Source organism: Leuciscus leuciscus (genome assembly GCF_965113295.1).
Source record: "Leuciscus leuciscus genome assembly, chromosome: 24".
Taxonomy (NCBI): domain Eukaryota; kingdom Metazoa; phylum Chordata; class Actinopteri; order Cypriniformes; family Leuciscidae; genus Leuciscus; species Leuciscus leuciscus.
Genome location: NC_138723.1, coordinates 11,087,072 through 11,103,843, shown reverse-complemented (window position 1 = coordinate 11,103,843; position 16,772 = coordinate 11,087,072). Strand labels below are relative to the sequence as shown.

Sequence of the window (16,772 nt, the reverse complement as noted above, 5' to 3'; positions counted from 1 at the left end):
GACAGACGCCTCCAACACAGATTGGGGAGCTCTGTGCGAGGGCAGGCCGACTTCTGCCTCCTGGTTGAGCATAGAAAACGGCTTCAACTAGCAGTCTTTCTGGCCCCCAAAACCTTCCTGCCAGATCTGAGGGGGCACCATGTCTTAGTCCGATTGGAAAAGATGGCAGTCAGTCCTACATAAACCACCAAGGTGGACTTGGATCGAGACCTCTGTAAAAACTGATGAGATGCTTCGTCTTATGGGCACAACCCAACCTGCGCTCGCTGAGATTGGCACATGTGCCAGCCAGACTGAACCAAGTGGCAGACATACTGTTCCGGGGCAACAGTTCACATGATTGGAATATCCTCGGGAAGGCAGAGGTCGACCTTTTCGAGGGACAGGGCACTTCTGGTCATGAAGCAAAGACTGTCCCATTGGATAGTGGATGCGATTGCGTTGGCTTATGTTTCGATGGGCCTACAGTGCCCCATCGGGGTTAAAGCACATCTACCAGAGGCATGGCCTCTTCCTGGGCATGGTCCAGCGGAGTGTACATTAGCGACATTTGTGTGGAGGCCGGCTGGTCCTTGCCGTCCACATTCACCAGATAATATCATTTGGAAACATGTCTGTGTAAGCTGGGCTTTGACCTCTACATGAGCTCAACCCGCTAGAGCCCTCCATGCGGCTCTGACATGTAGTCTAATTCCCTTGTTTTTGATCCGTTGTATCGTCCTACCTTAGCCTTTGCACCCTTAGGCCTTTATGTATGCGTCCTGAGTTCCCATTGTGTCTAGCGACGCAGTACAAGTGTACCATATCGAAAGAGAACGTACTTGGTTACAAACGTAACCTTGGTTCCCTGTGATAACGGGAACGAGTACTGTGTCCCCTATCATGCTGCACGACTTGGTGTTCGTTGCTTCAGTCGAATGAACCTGATTCCCTATGGCAGAATGTCTGCTTATAGAGGGATATCCGACTGGCTTTCTCACCCATTGTGCAGCTTCACTGCTCAGCCATTGGTTCGCTCAGCTCCTCTGCACTACCATAGGCTTGTGCAGTTTCACTGTGTTATTCTATAAGCTTCAGTAATCAGAGACAAAATATTTTTTCTATTGCGTCTGGTGAGCACGAGTGAACCGTATAAAAAGAGAACCAAGGTTACGTTAGTAAAAGAGTACGTTTTACTGCCTCTTGTGTTAATTTCTGTTGGAAACTGCAGTAATATGTATGTATGGGCTTTATGCACAGCTGCACAACTTCCTGAACTTCGGGCAGGTCCTTTGTTTCCTGTCTGACATTATTGGACAAACTGATTAATCCAGGTGTGCCTGGCCACCTGGATTAATCAGTTTGTCCAATAATGTCAGACAGGAAACAGAGGACCTGCCTGAAGTTCAGGAAGTAGTGCAGCTGTGCATAAAGCCCATTGGTACACATTTTGTGATTTGCAGAAATGTTGCCACAGGTATGTTTTTCAATGAGCCTGCGAATGTTTGTCCATATGTGTTAACAGGTTTGACTACACTTGTGAGGTGTTAATGTCCTCACTAATATAGTGAAACCTGTTGAACACCAACTAATGAGCCAGACCTCACTTATTTCTATTTAAATTGAGGGTTATGTTTAGGGGTCGGGATATGAGATAATATATCAATAACAAGAAATTATTATAATAATAATGAGAAAATGTCATTAACCTGATAGAAAAACAATGGAAGTGAAACATGTGTGCATTTGTGTTTTCTAAGTGTGTGTTTGTACCAACTTAACATTTTGGGGACAAATTTGTACCCAAAAGTGAGCTAAACCAGACAAAATATCCCAAAACCTCCATTTGGGGAATTGTCAGTAACTAATGAGTAACTGTGACTTTTTATATGTTTTAGTATTTTTAGGACAGAATTAGCAAATATAATATAGCCACGTGCTGTACATGCATGCTGATTTAGGCTACCAAAAATGTTTTGAATAAACACAACATCTAAGAAATTATTTAGGTAACAGGACAGTAAAGATTGACCTTCCCAGTCATTGTTAGAATATCATAAAATACACTGAAAAGAAAATAAGACCACATACTTTAGGTCTTCAAAAGGCCTTCAGAAGATCCTGATGATGCAATATCCTGTTGAAAATGTGTCTTGCAGAATTTTCCCATTTTTTTCCCCAGTTTAGTTCAGACTAAAATGTGTATTTTGTCTAAAATATTATAGAATTATAATATTATATTCTTTTGGGGAATTTTTTTTTAAAAGCACATATGGGATATGAAGGTACACAGAACAATGCAAAAGAAAAAAGATTTCTGAAGGAATTTAAATTATGTTTTATTAACAAAGTTTGGGAGGAACACGTTCAAATGATCTATCCAATTATCGTCATTCCAACCAGCAGTGAACAATCAGTTATCAACATGTCTACCCAGTTAGCATTGGTGAAGGCCTATGTATCTATACGCACATTGGGTTCGGGCCAAAATACCGAGCTCGGAGCCCTCTCCTCGGACAGCACGCCAAATACACATACCATTCTATCTGACTTATCTATATGTGATAACTCAAGGTTGTGCAGATAGAAACATCATCCCACTGATAAGACCTGGTCGGACTCCCTAGGAATACCAATGGTCACTTTAGGATGAGCCAGTGTTTTCCAGACCTGCATGTTTCTGAAGGCCCACCATCAATGCATGTTTTGGACATCTCACTAATTTGACACATAGTCTTGGTCTATTAAAGAGCAGATGAGTTGCCTTTAAGACCTACTGTTTGTGTGCCTCAGTGGACAGTGTTAGGAAAGCAATAATCATTTATCCTATTCTTAAAATTCACATAAACTTACCATTGTTCTGGGTTTGTGCCAGCTCTGCTCAGTTTCAGTACAGCTGTGAACTGGAGGAACTGCACTGATGCCAAGCTGAGAGTATTGTGCGGTCTTTTACAGCAGTGCAACATTGTGGTTACATAACTTTAATATAATTTTATTTTAATTTTTTTACTTCTGAAAATGTAATATTAATCAGAACAATAAATCGATCCTTCAGTTCTGTAGGTCTTCCTAGTCTTAAACTAGAGGCTTCTCTGTCTTCCTCATAGATCTGAAACAAGTCGGGTCCCTCCATCAGTGTAAGTCTACTTGATCTTTTAGAATGAATCTCTAACCTGACTATGAGCCATAGCACTGCTTGACTTAGCAAGAATCACTAATAACTAATGGTATAGAAACATGACAAATATTGGCTTTCCTGGCTGTCAAATAGTGTGATCAAGCAACATTATTTGTCGACGCACAGCTTTCTCGTTTGCACAGTGAAGGGTCTATGTTATCACGTCTGGGTTGTGCTTTTGGGGCGTCACATATAAAGGGTAGTTCCTCTTTGAGCTGAACCTTCCCATCGCTATATACAGGGGCAAATTTGAGAATTTTACATTAGTTCTTCTAGCCGAGGTGACTGAAGACATGACTGCCTTCAAACTGGAGCTCCTCTTTTTCACTGCCCTTCTGGGTTCAGGTAAATGAACTGCTATGATGACGGTAATATTGATACGTTCTGTGTGAATGTCTATATACATCTGTAGTGCTTTTTTAATGTTAATGTTATTTAATGTTATGATACTGAATTAAAAATATGGAATAATATAGTGTGACAAGAAATATAATCAGATATTATAGTTACATTAAAAAGTTTTCCTTATTTCAATAAAAAAAAAGTAATTTTTTCTCCAAATATCTACCCAAACCTTGTGTACATTTATTTGAATTTTTAAATCTATACAAATTTCTTAGTGATATTCTCATACTGTTATTTATTTTCCAAATGCATGCAATTCGTTTTCATCTTCAGTTAAGTGGAGGTTAATGAAAAAGTGATTTTGTTTTTAACAGTCAAAACAAGATCTGTTAATACAACAGGCATGGATAAAGTCTCGATGGGTGCGGATGACACTGTGGTGAGTTTTAGGAATCTGAAATGCTTTGCTTTTTTTTTCTCTCGTTTTTTTTTGTTACATAGCCTAGGTACTGACTTCTTTAAAGTTGACTCGACCCTGTCAGTCTGCATTTCAAACACTGGTTGGACTGATATTATTTCCTTAGCCTGGAAGTCGTTTTTTTTTTTTTTAAGAAACAAAACCAATATAAGGCAGAGTAAAATGATAAAATGATAAAATGTCATTAACACATATTGCAAATCCAAAATTATTGTGATAAATTTATACAATTTCATACTTAATTTTTTATTTTTTTTCATATTAAATCCATAGTTTGGTTTCTAAGACGAAATTGACTGATTAGAGAAAATAGAAGTAATAATTTTCATATCCTCAAACTCTTTCACACAGTTCCTGAAATACACAAACCACAAACTTTTAAGAGTACCAGAGCTCTCACTTCTCTTTTATTTCTCCACCCTTAAGGTTAAACATTTGATAAGATAAAAAATACACATAAAGCAACACTGTAAAAAAAATTCTAACCTCTCCAAGTCAAAATTTTCAAGTGACTGGTTACATCTAAATTTTTTTAGATGCAATTCTTGTTGCAATAGTCTGTTAACATTGGCTCAATGAGAAATAATACGTCAGACTAATTGAAAAATTTAGATGTTATCAGTCACTAGAAATTTTTGACTTGGGGATGTAATTTTTTTTTACAGTGTTAATGGGCACTAGGCCTTTGAACATTCTCTTATATCTTATATTCTGTAGATGGGCGACATGTGTCAGGACTGCACTCAGATTTTTGAGCTCGTGAAGGACCTCGTTTCCAATCAAGACTTTCAGGTATGATCAAACACACACACACACACACACACACACACACATACATATATATATATATATATATATATATATATATATTGGGTTTTCATGTTTAATGGGGACATTCCATAAACAATGATATTTACACTATACAAACTGTATATTCTACGCCCTAACCCTACCAATCACAGAAAACTTTCAGCATTTTTACATTTAAAAAAAACATCACTTAGTATGATTTATAAGTTGTTTCCCCAAGTGGACCAAAAATGTCCACACAAGATACAAAATAACTGGTATTACTGTCCTTGTGGGGACATCTTGGTCGCACAACGTAGGGTTTACCAGGTGAACACAGACACGCACGTTCACACATGCACACGCACTCACACATGCACACACAAACTCACACATGCACATCCAGACAGATGTAATAGTGAATAAAAAATATTCATGGTTTCTTGGCTGATGTCTGAGATACAGTGTTTTACTTTTATCTAGGAGAAACAGATTGAGGTGAGAGTGCTGCTGTTTAAAACTGAAAATCATGATTTACAATCAATGTCGAAGCTTTTGAGAAAGTCTTAACATGACTGCAGCTTAATTTATCTCAAATTTGCATGATTTTCAGCATGTTTTAAATAGTATTTCTAATAAATAAGGAAGTTGTATTGAAAAGCAGAAGTGAATTGCTTCGGTTCTATTCATGGTGTCACTTTTTGAACTTCTCACTCACAAATCTGGTGAATTTGGTGTTTCTCACCTGTCCACTTATCGTTCAGATATGGTCCTTCAAAGACCCTGTATTATATCTGTACTAACACATCCGATTTACAATGAGCCTTACATTCAATATACAATGACATGATATTTTGTTCTCTTAATTATAGGAATATTCTGTTTTAGGCTCAATGGAGCACACTTGTTAAATATTGGAGATTATCACAACACATTTTTATTTATCCCTTGTTTTCTTTTGTAAAAAAAAATGGAGGTTCACAATGAGGCACTTCTAATTAAAGTAAATGGGGCCATATTTTGGAGTTTTCTACAGTAGAAAAGTGAATTTTTTTATAAAAGCCTTCCATTAATTATTCTGTTAAATTGTGTTTCTTAAACTGTAAAGTTGTTCTCAGCATTTTTATGCTTGTTGTGTTATGACTTGAAGTTGTAAAATTATATATAACTTTACACAGAATTTTTTTTTTTTTTATAAGCAATTTTTTTTTGGATCTCATGAAAAAAATGACAAATGTTGACAAGTTTTTATTTTATTTTTATTTTTACCCTAAACCTAACCGTCAGTGGGCCGTAAGCAGATCGTGCAAAAATATTAAAAATAAAATCCAAATTCGCTGCCATTTCGCCAAATTGTAAAAATAGTTATCAATTGCCATGAAAGTGTGCTGGATTTTTCTTCACACTAAATCGTGTTGACATCATGATCATTTACGTCTTGTGGTTGTACTTTTAAAAAAGGTACGTCAAAGTTTAGGCTATGAATTTTCCTCATTCACTTCCATTGTACGTACCTCACAGTAACCAAGATATCTGCTTTTTTTTTCAAGAAAAGGAGGGACAATAAAAAAATTAAAAAATTGTTGTAAACAAAATCATATTGCAAATACTGTTGATTGAGCTTGACTTGTACTGAACCTGGAATATTCCTTTAAGACACCACAGGCATTACATTAGACTGAAAAGTATCAAACCAACTGGCATCTGTAAACAAAACTGCACAAGCTTTTCTGAGGTCTAACCAATGTAGGATCGACTTTCAAAAAACGTTCACCTGCTTGTACAGGTGCAGTACATCACTTTACCTATGAACATGATCCGCTAATGTTCAACTACTAGAATGTGTCCAAATATTTTTGTTTTATGGTTTTGGTGAAATGTTTTATTTGAAAAGTCTTCTTGTACTGTCTTTATTTACAATAAATGCCACTTGGTTTGATATGTATCTAATGCAATGGCATTCATAGAGTTTTAACCCTACTCTTCTCCTTGGGTCATTTTTACCTGAAATTACTTTTTTTTTCTGTTTTTAAAAAAAAAAAAATCAGGTGTTCATCTGAGTGGTCTGCTTCAAACTTTTACACTTGAAAGGGGAATACACACACAAAAAACATTTGTCTGGTTTCAAGGTGTTTTTTAGTTGTAATAAAAATAGTAACAAAACCTTCACTTGCAGGTCAATTTGATCCCCATAAGGAATGAAGGGGAAATGGAAAAAATGGGGGGTATTTGTCAAAAAAAAAAAAAAAAAAACTCTGACACAATCCAGAACATACACATGCACAAATGACTGGATGAGAATATCCCCATTGCAGAACACATACACCACTCACACATAGAAATAGATAATTAATAAAATGCATTTATGTTTTGAATTTATATTAAGTTTTGTTCCCATATTCCAGTTTATTTGCTCTATATAGAATCTCCATAGAGAAACTATAGGTATCTCTAGTGGCAATAATCATAAAATGCAGATTCATATCTTTTTTTCCACTAGAGGTCAGTGAAATTGGAATGGAACTAGTTCTTTTTTCTGGTCTCTTTTTTTGTGTGTGTGTGTGTGTGTGTGTGTGTGTGTGTGTGTGTGTAAAATAATGTACAAATATGCTTATTTTCAATTAAAATAATACAATTAAAGAATTTAAAGGTAAATAAAATAAAAATCATAAAAAAAACTGCATTAATTTAAAGATTATTATTTTATCATAATAGACAGATATAACATTTCTGGACAATAAAAAAAAAAAAAGTAATCAGATCATGTGTATGTGGGATTCTCTTTTCTTACGTAACTTCAATGCAATCATTTATCTTAATTTTTAGGCAAAATTAACTGCCAGTCTTGAGCAAGTGTGTGATAAGTTGCCTCCCAAAGTCACTAAACTCTGCCACACTGAGGTGGAAAAGATGCTTCCTCTGGCCATTGCCTTCATAAGCGGAATAATGGTGAGTAGCTCACAGCTTTATAGTTAGATTAGACTGCGTTTGACCGATAGGATATTGTATTGTGCATATTAAGTGGTAAAATGAATGCACATGGGTTTGAAAACGTACATATAACAAAAAGATGCAACAGTCAAAATCACAAGTCTTTCAATCTCTCTCTGCAGAATCCAAATGACATCTGTATTTTTCTTGGACTGTGTGGAGGCCGTGACAGTGGGAGGATGAAAGATCTGTTACTTAATCACATGGCAAAAACTGTGCCATTGGAAACTATGAAGGTAACATTCAGAGGATGTTTTTTTTTTTTTTTTTGCATGTTCTGCATAGCTGACTTAAGTTCCTCTGCTCTCTAACACAGATGGAGGGATCCATTCAGTGCTCTGTTTGCTCATACGTTGTGAGCGCACTTGGGTATCTGTTTCCCAGAGAGAGGACTGAGGTGAAATTCACAATCACATTACACATGGAGTTCAGAATCAGAATAATGGCATATTTCCTACTGATTTGTGTGCGGTTTACACTCTTAATGCACTTAATTGTTGAATGTGCACTTGTAGTTCAAATCTTTATTTCTTTAACTATAATTTATAATATAATCTTAATCAAATAAAAAGCCAAGTGTATTTTAAGAGAGCACACTTTAGTTTTACTTTAAAGTACATTTTAAATCATTATGTTTTAATAAATGTTGTCATGCTTTAAAGAACTACACTTATAAAGCACAAGTAAAACAGCCTACTTAATTATAATTTTAACTGTAGTGTGTTATTCGGATTACATTTAAAGTTGGTATATTTGAAATGTACTAAATTGAAATATATATTTAAATACTGTACATGACATACATCACAGACAGCAACATAGTGTCGGTTCAGATCCGGCCCACATCTGGCAAGTGAGGAATCCATGTGTGCCAGATGTGGGCCGGATCTGGGCTGACACTTTGTCACTGTCTGGGATGTTTCATTAGAAATTACATTAAAAGTATATTTTAGTTCACCATAAATGCATGTGAGTACACTCAGCAGTACGTAATCCATATTTTAAAGATGACAGGAGTAATTCTGAAATTACATATAAAGATGTACTTAAGTCCTACCTGAGTGGGACAAAAAAAACTTTAAAGGTCAGATAACTACATTTAATATAAGTTTGTACTATAATACATTTCCTTTAATTGCCATTAACATGCATTTAAGTGTTCGAAAACATTACATTCCGTTTGCATTTATAGCATATTATCTCAGCAATAAGTACTCTTTTTAAAAGTATGCTAAAGTGTACTTCTTTTTCACCAGGGATTTATTTTACCTAATAAGCGAAAGTTTAATTAAATGTTCTAAAATGTAGTATGCTGCATTGTTGATCTAATCATCTTCAAAATCGTATGTTTTCTCTGATTAAATAATGAGTCAAAATACACGGTGTTCCAAATTATTATGCAAGTGACATATCAGTGGGATTTCTCAGTACAATAAACATCTCCATATCTTTTTAGATAACTGTTATCAATCTCAGTATCAAATGTTTCTCTTTGTGAGCTTGAAATGCAACACAATGAAATGCAACTTTGCGCACAACTGCCAGCCTGTATGGAGAAGTTCTTGAGACTCCAGCAAGTTTCTTTTTTTGACAGAAACTTTCCTTAAGCCTTTATCTGACCGAGTTCTCTTGTGCTCGTGTTCTCTTGTGCAAATCTTATGATAGTTCGATAATCTCCATTCAGTTTTAACACAATATTAGTTGTTTTCATGCCTTTTGCATAATATTGCGCCATTTCATGCTTTTCATCTTCAGAACACAGACAGCAACATGTGTCGGCCCAGATTCGGGCCGCATCTGGTTCATGCGGATTCCAGATGTGGGCCGGATCTGGGCCTACACTATGTTGCTGTCTGGGAAAGATCTTTCTTCTTTCCCATATTGTATGAAAACTGTGACTTGCTTAATAATGTGGATCAACCTCTTTAAGTAGGGTTTCCATTTAAGTAGACCTGGCAAACGATTTAACAAACCTGTCTGAGATTGATACCAGTTATCTAAAAAGATATGGAGAAATAAAACAAACACCTTCTTTGAAAAACTAAATTCTGAAAGTTTATTGGACTGAAATGTCACTTGCATAATGATTTATTTTTTCACTATGGAAAAGAAAGGTCACATCAAGCGAAAACCCTGAACCCGTGTTTTGTGTTTTTCCTCCCCTACAGAGCATCATAACTATCCTGCTTGAGAATTTTTGCAGCGAGTTTCCTCTGATTCAGACACAGTGCAATAAGTTGGTTGAAAAATACGTCCAACTCTTGGTTGACACGCTACTGGACAACACCTCTCCTAACTTCATATGCACTCTCCTTCGTCTTTGTGAAATACGGGAGCGTCCCATCAACGGTTAGAGTTCAGACATTGTCTTGTGCTGATTTTTGCCTTTAACACTTCTGAACATCAATAAAGGAATAATTCACAAAATTGCTAATTATAGACCAGGGGAGACCAATCCTGTTCCTGGTGGGCCAACGTCCTGCACAGTTTTGCTCCAACCAGCTCAAACAGGAAGTTTAGTGAGTCTGAAGACCTTGGTTAGCTGGTGGAGGTGTGTTTAATTGGGGTTAGAGCTAAACTCTGTAGGACAGTGGCCCTCAAGGTACAGGTTTGGACACCCCTGGTTTAGATAAATCTATCTGCCTCCCATTCTGTTTCTTCATCCCTCTCTCTTTCTTGAACAGCGCCTCCGGCACCTTCTGATTGTGATTCTTGTCTGACGTTGGCGGTTCTGACTCGAATGCGTCTGGGCTCCAATGCCACCGAGCGCCAGGTTGCTTCATTCCTCGACACCGTCTGCCAGCTGCACAATGGTGCCATGCCGAAGGTTAGACATAAAGCTGCTCTGAATTACCGACCTTTGAGTGCCCTGAATTTGTAAAATGTAAAAATGTATAATCATTTCTATATCTCGTCTAGTGTGATGCGTACGTGCAGCATCATGGGAACCAGCTACGTGTGCTTCTGAGCAAACCACAGGGGCCGCTGGATATTTGTATGGTAACTACTAGATTCTTTAACTTTCTGAAAAAAATTTATTGGACAATAGACCTTTTTGCTGCCTTAAAATTCCACCTTGTCAATAGTGTAGTAATGTATGAAGCACACAGAAGTCACTGTCAAACCAGGCAGGTTTTCAGGCTTCCTGTTGGTCAATGGATTCTTTCTGTGGGCGAACTTGCTTGACCAACTTGAATCCGATGTGAAATCTGTGTGGGGAAATCTTTCGCCCTCACATGAAATTCCCGATCGCAAGGATTCCTATTCAACTGACAGGATTTCACCAGTAAATGTATACAAAACCACGGTAATTGTGACCGCACCTTTAATGTTGGCATGAAACTGAAGTTGTGACAGTCTTTCCTTCTCTATAGTGACGTATATCCAAGTAAAATGGCTTCTCGAATAAGAAAAAATGTGGGGCGGGACTTGATTGGATGGTTGTGGTTTGCTATTGGTGGATCTCATGTGAGTGACAGGTTGCCCCGCCCTAGAGCCAGTAAATACATCATCAGAGAATAGAAGTTGTTGCAGAGGGAGGGGAGCATATTTTTATAACAGATTACGAGGGCGCATAATTTAGAAATAAAATAATGATGTGCACGGATAAATAATTTATAATAAACGCTGCAATATTCTGAGAAAAAAAAATGGATTGTACATTTTATTTCATGGTGACTTTAATGTTTATCTGAACATGAAGCCAGGGTGTTGCTATGCAGTTGCTAAGGTTTTCAGAGTGGTGTTTCAGCATGGCGCTATGAGATTGCTAGGTGGGTGAGGTATCATTTATGCCCACAGAAAAACATTGTGGCAAAACCAAAACTGAACACTTAAGGTTGGGGGTTTTGAAATCCTGTGGCCGGTTGCATAAAGCACCTTACGTGTAATTTTCCCTTAAGAACGCCCTTAGGTTTCCCTTAAACTTAAAGCAACAACATGGAACTTTTCCTCTGCGGTCGCCCTACAGGTTGGAAGCGGAATTGTCCATTACCGCTGTCGTAAAATGATTTACGGTTACTGTATATGAAGCATGCAGGTTTTTTTCATATGGGCAATGATAATATTAATCTTCCCCCTTTCATAAGTTATACATGTTTATTAGACTAAACATTTTAACTCAAACATTTGCGATTTGCATGTCGATTGCAATGCTCAAATCTGAACGAGAATGATAGCGATAGCATCCTAACCATCTAAAACTACCATGTTAGTGTTTACTAGCTACCAGATTGATAATTCGCTCATCTACTAGCTGATTCATGAAGATAAATAAATGGAGGACCAGATAGTTTCCGTAACGTAGCCAGGCAGACAACAGATTAGAAAAACTATAGATAGTATGCAAGCAATTTACAGTTACTTACTAGTTCAACAGCATGACGGCCAAGTCAGCATCGGTCTGGTAACTCTCCTCCTCCATAAGCTCACGCCAGCGAGCAAACGCTCGACCAATATTGATCCTCGTCCTGCCTTTCAGTTTATCACTCTCCCTTTTCCTCTTCCGACTCTACTCCGACAAAACCTTTGGCTTCTTACGTTTCGCTGCTGCTTCAGCCATGACGAAAACAGACGTACGAAAACAAACGCGCTGGTTGGCCACATTTGAGGAAGTGGTGGGCGAAGTGACGTATGCCGTAAAGCAGTCGAATTTTGTCGTTCTTTTTGAGCGCTGGTTACTACCCGCACCCCGAAGTTACATAGTGCCAGTAAAAGCGATACAGACCCCGTCAGGCTCTGGCAGACGTCTCATTCAACCTATTGTAAGTCGATGTACTATCACAAGGGTCTTGGAAATATATTATGAAGGTTGAAAAGTTACATGTTGTTACTTTAAGGGTGTTGCAAAAAAATAACCATTTCTTTAGATGAAGCATCATACACCCTAAGAATTTCCCTTAAATATCTATTTTTCCCTTAAGTAATCTCTTAAAAAACGGTGAGTGTTGCATAAAGCCCCTTTACTGTCATTTCCCAAGGTTTGGAAAATAAACACCTTAAGTGTTACACGTAGCGAGCAGGTTCAATCCAAGTCTTCTAACGAGATGCGATCGGCCGCTTTATATGATAAACAAATTTAAATTGTGCAGTTTTTTCCACATATATAAACATAAAGCAAATCAGCTCAAACGTGCATCATGCGCAAGAACAAACCTGATTGGATCTCGCGCTTGCGCGCACGTTTGAGCTTTCGAAACAGCCTGAATCTTATGGATTACTTTTATGTCTTTAAATAAATGGACAGAATTATGAGCGAATATTATAAATGTCTTTATTTGTGTCTAAAGATGAATGAAAGACTTATGGGTTTTACCTGACATGATTGAGTATGATGACAGGATTTTCAATATTTAAAGTCTGCGTGAACCGGAAGTTGCAAACGACTTTTCTCCAGTGCTGTGACGTATTTCCCAGTGAAAAGGAATATTGAACAGAGGGCAGGGTTTTACTCTAGCGCTCCTCCTCTCCATCTTTCGCTCATTTCAGACTAACGATTTGAGGGGAGTGGTTAAGCGTTTCCCAACCTAAGTCCTCAAACCTACGTCATCAGGGAAGGTCCTCCAATGCAGAGGGGAGGGGCATTTTCAGATTTTGATTAAAGATTACGAAGCCAAAAATTTTTTTTGTCTTTTTTAACTTGCACGGATTAATTGTTCACCGCAAGACTAGTAATATGCGCTAACAAAGTAAATACGGTCCATTTTGATTTCAGTTGGACTTTAAGGGAAAGGGGAAAAACTTAAGTATTACAACCTGGCAAAGTTGTTTTGTTTACAAAATTGTGACCTTTTGTCTTATTAATGTACTACCAGCCTTCCAGCCGAGGGATTTCCAACTCTGTTGCATTGTCAAAGGAGCATTCATTAGTCACTTAGCTCTAGCATTAGCATTGCTGTTCTTCGTGTAGTTTAAGTACCTAAATGCTAACACAATTGTGTTAGATGCTGCTTTGCCATTAATGTGGATCTGCATGATCGTCTCTTGAGTTTTTTTTTTTAAATGACTTTGGTTTTAGAGAGCAGTCTACACAATAACTAGCCTAAATATCTTACCTGTTAAAAAAAAATAGGGCATCACAACTCCGTAGTTTCAAATCTTGCATCTTGTATATGACGTACCTATACAGATGTCTCCGCTGGTAAAGCACTATAATAAGTGTTTTTATTGTAAAATTTTCATTCTTCTCATCACCAAACAACATTATGCTACTAGCAAATCTAGGAGGCAGCGAATGATAGTGGGGATCACTGAAACATTGCGGGTCACGTCATTTCAGTATGCCGAAGTAGGCTAAACTTAAAGGGTTAGTTCACCCAAAAATGAAAATTCTGTCAGTAATTACTCACACTCGTGTTGTTCTAACCCCGTAAGACTTTCGTTCATCTTCGGAACACAAATTAAGATATTTTTTGATTAAATCTGAGAGCTGTCTCACTCCTCCATAGGCTTTTATGTAATTGAAACTTGCCGGCCAGAAAGTTAGTAAAGACAATGTTTAAAATAGTCCAAGTGACTACAGTGGCTCAACCATAAGTTTATCAAGCGACGAGAATAATTTTTTGTCAGAATGTAGGCTCACTATTGGCCGACGCTGGTCATGTGTGTGATGCGGGTGATGCTGGCCAATAGTGAGCCTACGCTCTGATGTACAAGAGACTCACCGAATAAACTGAATAGTTGAATAAAGTCGTTATTTTTGTTTGTTTTTTTGCGCACAAAAAGTATTCTCGTCGCTTGATAAACTTATGGTTGAGCCACTGTAGTCACTTGGCCTATTTTAAACATTGTCTTTACTAACATGAGGGTGAGTAATTACTGACAGAATTTTCATTTTTGGGTGAACTAACCCTTTAAGCACAATTTATACTTCTGTGTCGAACTAACGCCGTAGCTACGTCGTAGGCTGTGTGTAGCACGCGTACCCTTCGGCGTACCTGTCCTTGACGTGCACCTCTCCAAAAATGTAACAACGCGTCAATTCTACGTGGACTGCAAGCACTGTGATTGGTCTGCTAGAACCAACGCGTAGCCTACAGCGTAGAAGATACAGCGTAGGTCCGACGCAGAAGTAAAAATCAGTCTCAAAGCTACACTGTGTAATTTTTTAAGTTGATTCTTAGCAAAAAACACTTTGTTCTTTCAAAATGATATGTGCTCATTAATGTGTAATTACTTCTACCAACTAATCAAGTATTCTCGTAAGCGTAGAATCTGCCATTTAGAATACATACGAGCGAGTCTCTCGAATGGTGGCAGCCATGTTGCGCCTCCATCTTGAAAATACATAAGCCAAAGAGGGACATACCTGGAAATTCAAGCTTCGCCTTTCGCGTTTTTACACTCAGTGGCACCGTGACGAATGCGAGGGGGAGATTACTCGCGACTGCCGGCAGATTTGAAATAATACGGCCACAGTAGGAGTTAAAAAGCCCTCGGAATGGGAGGGGCTAGAAAGTAATATTCAGTTGGTAGTCATAAACAATTTCACCGCTAGATGGGAGAAAATCCTACACAGTAGCTTTAAGAGACTCGCACCATGTATAATTAAAACACGTTTATAGAAAACTATGAGTGTATAACTATTAAAATTCTTCATCTCATGAAAATTTTTACTCTTCACAAAAACACTTTAAAATAATGCTAGCATAAATCTTTTTTTAAATTGGCACCAAACTACTAAATGCACCTTTAATTAAACGCAACATTATGTCGGTTGACTTTCTAAAAAAAAATGTTGTCAAATGAGCTTAATAAATAGTTTGAAATGTTGGTAAATGAGGTATTTGTCTGTTTTCTGGACTCTTTAGAGGGCAAATCTGTGTGTTTCTGGTGAGGAGCCTGCGATTGCTGCCGACCCCTGTAGTCTTGGACTGGACTACATCTGCAGAGACCTCCAGACCGCTGTCGACTGTGGGGTAAGTGCACTGAAAAGCCTTTTAAATTAATAAATCTATATGTGCATGCTCTAGCTTTCTAATCATCTTTATCTCATGTTCTGCAAGTTACATTTTTGTTTTAAACACATTCATATAACTCCTACAGGCAGTGTCCTTCTGTAAGAAGAACGTTTGGGGATAAATCTGTTTCAGCTGCCCATGCTCTTGGTAAATGTTAACACATAGTTTGCCAAATGTCAATCAATGCCTAATAAACTGATAAATCTTTTATGTACTGAACAAGATTCTGATCCATTGGATATCTTACTGTTCCTTTGCATTTCACCCAGTTTATTAAAGTTTTACTAACCTTATCCACACAGACTGGGGCCTCTTTCATAATCATAACTCATATGTTTGGTGTTCCTCATCATATCAAATATAAGTGGACTTCAGGGGTCAATATTAACATTTGAACACAAAAACCCAGTATGTTTTATTGATTGATTTTTGAGTGTTGAAAGTATGTTGTTGTGTTTTCTTCTAATCAAAGGTCAGGGTTTTCCAGCATTTGTGTGAGTTTTAACAAAATCTCAGCATCTGTGCATCAACAATGTAGCCTATATGATGCTGATGGACCGACTGGACCAATGCCTCATTATTCTTCATCCTTTCCTGGATCTTCATGGTTCTATTTGATTTTCAAGTTGAAAACGAGGGTCACAGAGTCATAGGCTTGGATGATATCTTCAGCAAACAAGATAAAATACAACAGACTTGATATAAAAACATGTTTTAAGGGGCAGTTGTTATTTTAACAAAAAGGGTGTTGCTTAAGCAACATCATTAATCTTAAAATACTTTATCATTCTTTTCAGTGATTGCACAAGCCTTCAGGGAGGTCAATTCAAAGGACATTAACAATATTATCTTAGATATGATTAATTTAGTAGTGCATAAACATTTGATCAGTGATAAGGTACATTTTTAACTAAAACTGCTCACTTACATTTTTATCAGATGATGTTTACTATATTACGGAAATATTTTCCATAGTAACCATAGTTTCTGTTAAATATCATAGTAACTATGGACACATTTTGCCTTGAGATAACTGGGGGGGATAACTCATTTA

The 16,772-nt window shown here is 37.3% G+C and overlaps 1 protein-coding gene across 1 annotated transcript; it reads left to right on the top strand.

Annotated features, from left to right (window-relative positions):
- Positions 1–3,350: 3,350 nt before the first annotated feature.
- Positions 3,351–16,011, top strand: sftpba (surfactant protein Ba). Its single transcript, XM_082158167.1, has 11 exons — positions 3,351–3,502; positions 3,877–3,941; positions 4,698–4,772; positions 7,596–7,718; positions 7,883–7,996; positions 8,077–8,157; positions 9,929–10,109; positions 10,445–10,587; positions 10,680–10,760; positions 15,569–15,676; positions 15,804–16,011. Exons 1-11 carry the CDS (start codon positions 3,451–3,453, stop codon positions 15,837–15,839), a joined length of 1,059 nt encoding a protein of 352 aa, XP_082014293.1. The 5' UTR covers positions 3,351–3,450; the 3' UTR covers positions 15,840–16,011.
- The last annotated feature ends 761 nt before the right edge of the window (positions 16,012–16,772 follow it).

Bases quoted from the DNA above. Each gene is read 5' to 3' on its own strand.
- sftpba (XM_082158167.1), top strand. From the start codon at position 3,451: ATGACTGCCTTCAAACTGGAGCTCCTCTTTTTCACTGCCCTTCTGGGT. The intron at 3,503-3,876 runs GTAAATGAACTG...TGTTTTTAACAG, and splicing joins CACTGCCCTTCTGGGTTCAG to TCAAAACAAGATCTGTTAAT. The intron at 4,773-7,595 runs GTATGATCAAAC...CTTAATTTTTAG, and splicing joins TTTCCAATCAAGACTTTCAG to GCAAAATTAACTGCCAGTCT.